At 46.9% G+C, this 3,123-nt stretch overlaps 1 protein-coding gene across 1 annotated transcript; it reads left to right on the top strand.

Annotated features, from left to right (window-relative positions):
* Positions 1–341: 341 nt before the first annotated feature.
* Positions 342–1,436, top strand: LOC116085408 (TD and POZ domain-containing protein 2-like). The gene has a single exon (XM_031363013.1). It carries the CDS (start codon positions 342–344, stop codon positions 1,434–1,436), a length of 1,095 nt encoding a protein of 364 aa, XP_031218873.1.
* The last annotated feature ends 1,687 nt before the right edge of the window (positions 1,437–3,123 follow it).

The raw sequence follows: 3,123 nt of genomic DNA, 5'->3' as shown, positions 1-3,123 counted from the left end.
ACACTCCACTCAACTATGTTCACGGCAGCTTTTTAAATAATTGCCAGAAACTGGGAGCAACCTACATGGCCCCTCAGCTGGAGAATGGAAAAAGAAAATGTGGTACATCTACACAATGGAGTATTACTCAGCTGTAAAAAAAATAACATTATAAAGTTTGTACATGGCCTCTTACTAGCCAGTCCATTTTTTCCACTGGTGTAAGGCCCTATTTCTTCAGAATTCCAGCATAGACTGAAGAACACCTGAGACTTCAAACCTTGTGGACTAAGAGGAAGAATAAATAACTTCTAGTTCCTCTTTTGAGATCACCTTTAACCACCAAACTCCCTCCAACAGAAATGTCAGGAGATATGGAAGTCAATAGCTGGGGCTCTTCACATATCAGGGTTCAGAAATTCTGCTATGAGTGGACCATTAGCAATTTTTCATTTTGCATGAGGAGAATTCGGAGAAAAATTACAAGCCCAGTGTTCTCATTAGGGGTCAATGATGAAGTGGCATGGTGCTTGAGAGTATACCCAAATGGGGTTGATGAAGAAAGCAAAGATTACCTGTCAGTTTACCTGGTGTTGCTCAGCTGTCCTGAGAGCCCAGTTTGGGCAAAGTTCGAGTTCTGGATCATAAATTTCCAAGGAGAGAAATATCAAAGTAGGAAGTGCACAAATGCCATTAGCTTTCTGTCAAACCAAGAGTGGGGATTCAGAAAGTTCATCCCTCGAGATTTCCTCCTCTCCCATCAGCAGTGGTTTCTTCATGAAGACCAGCTCACCCTCTGCTGCGAGGTGAGCATAGTAGGAGCTGCCTTTAGCATGCCTGGACAGACCATGACACCTGCAATCAAGGATCTTAGGCACATATTCACAGATGACCTAGGGAAACTGTGGGAGAATTCCCTGTTCACAGACTGCTCCCTGTTGGTAGCTGGCCATGAATTCAGGGCTCAAAAGGCCATCCTAGCAGCTCGCTCTCCAGTTTTCAGAGCCATGTTTCAACATGAAATGAAGGAGAGCCTAACAAACTGCATGGAGATCCATGATCTGGATCCCCAAGTCTTCAAGGAGATGATGGGCTTCATTTATGTGGGGAAGGCACCACAACTCCACAACCACTCCATGGCTACTGGCATGCTGGCAGCTGCTCACAAGTATGTCCTTGAGGGCTTGAAGGTCTTGTGTGAGGAGGCCCTCTGCAGGCACCTCTCTGTGGAGAATGCTGCACACACTCTCATCCTGGCTGACCTCCACAGCACAAAGCAGCTGAAGACCCAGGCCCTGGATTTCATTACACTTCATGCTTCTAAGGTTTGTGGGACCTCAGGGTGGAAGTCAATGTTGAAGTCACATCCCTACTTAGTGACTGAAGCATTCCACTCCCTGGCTTTTGCACAGAGTGTGTTCTTGGATCCCTCACTTAAATTCCTAAAGAGATTTTAGGAGCTAGATAGATAAAACCAACACCTGTCTTCCAACATCATCAACCAATGACTTCTGGTTAGAGTACAGTATTGCTGGGACATTTACTGTGAATCTGAGGAAAGGGAGCATGTAGGTCAGGATTTAAAACAGCTGTAACATGTTAAAATGGCAGGTGTGGGAAGGGCAGCAAAGAAGCCTGGGACACTCTACCTGACATCTACCCTGTTGATGTTCTTGTTTGGTTTTCGACTAGTGACTTCAAAACTGGAATTCAGTTTAGGTGCTGCCCCTAACTAAGCACAGCATAGCAGAGCTTCTATGGAGAAACCTATATGCATTGCATGAAACAGAACAGATGAGCAGGGCCCAGAGCAAAGGAGAAATCAAACATGAATCTTTACTCATCAGAGAAGTAAATGACAATAAAGACTTTTTTTCTTTTTTAAGCGTGAGTTTGTGGGAACTCAGCTGAAAAGAAATATAGCTTTCTCAGAACTCTGGTTCAGCTCCCAGCACACACAGGACAGTTTTCAACCACCTGTAACTGGTGATCCAGAGGATCTGAGGTCCTCCTCTGGTCTCCATTTCTACAAATAGCTCGGTAGACAAAACCTTACCCTAATAAAACATAATATCAATAAATTTTTTGAAATCAGAAAAAAAAAGTTTGTACATGAATAGATGGGACTAGATAATATCCCCAGTGAGGTGTCCCAGACCCAGAAAGACAAGCATGCTGTGCACTCACTTACAAGTGGGTGTTTAGTTGTAAAGTAAAGGATAGCCATGATAGAGTTCACAGACCCAGAGAGGCCCAAGTATAAGGAGGGGCTGTGGAGAAGGAAAGGATCTCACTGGGAGGGGAAACAGAGTAGATTGAATGCGGGCACTGGGATGGGTGGGGATCAAGTGGGGAGGCATGGAAAGAGAATACTGGGAAAGATAAGTGGAGTTTTGAGGGTGAGGTAGAAACCTAGTGGAGTGGAAATCCTTAGATTCCTGTGGGGTGACACTAGCCAGGACTTCTAGTAATAGCGGACATGATGCCTGAACCATCTTCTGTAACCAGAGTAGGCCTCAAGTGCAGGGATTGGGATACCAAGCCAGCCACGAAACCTTTGACCTACAGTTGATCCTGCCTGAAGGATGTGCTGGGACTGGAGCCTAGCAGAACCAGCACCAGAGAGACTCCATTCAGCAACTAATGGGAGCAGATGAAAAGTTCCCTAGCCAAACATTAGGTGGATGGAGCTCAGGGAGTCTTCAGAAGAGGAGGAGAAAGCTTTGGAGGAACCAGAGCAGTAAGGGACAGAACAAAAGCACAGCCCACAGAATCAACTGACTAGGCCTCACGGGGGTTTACAAAGACCAGCAAGCCAGTGTGAGTCTGACCTCTGTCCTCAGAGTATATGTTATGGCTGAGCAGCTTGGTGTTCTTGTGGGAACCCAAACAGTGGGAGCAGTGGTTGGCTCTGACTCTTTTGCCTGATTATGGGACTCCTCCTCCTGCTCCTCCTCCTCCTCCTGCTCCTCCTCCTCCTCCTGCTCCTCCTCCTCCTCTTCCTGCTCCTCCTCCTCCCCCTTCTTCTTCCCCTCCTCCTTCTTCTTCTCCTCCTCTTCCTCCTCCTCCTTCCCCTTCTCCTCCCTCCCCCTGCTCCTCTCCCTCCTCCTCCTCCTTCCCCTCCTCCTTCCCCTCCTTCTCCCT

Source organism: Mastomys coucha, unplaced genomic scaffold, assembly GCF_008632895.1.
Source record: "Mastomys coucha isolate ucsf_1 unplaced genomic scaffold, UCSF_Mcou_1 pScaffold12, whole genome shotgun sequence".
Classification (NCBI taxonomy): Eukaryota; Metazoa; Chordata; class Mammalia; order Rodentia; family Muridae; genus Mastomys; species Mastomys coucha.
The sequence above is the reverse complement of the archived record's forward strand: the minus strand, read 5'-3'. Positions and strand labels throughout refer to the sequence as shown.

Excerpts from the sequence above, each read along its gene's own strand:
- LOC116085408 (XM_031363013.1), top strand. The coding sequence starts at position 342 with ATGTCAGGAGATATGGAAGTCAATAGCTGGGGCTCTTCACATATCAGG.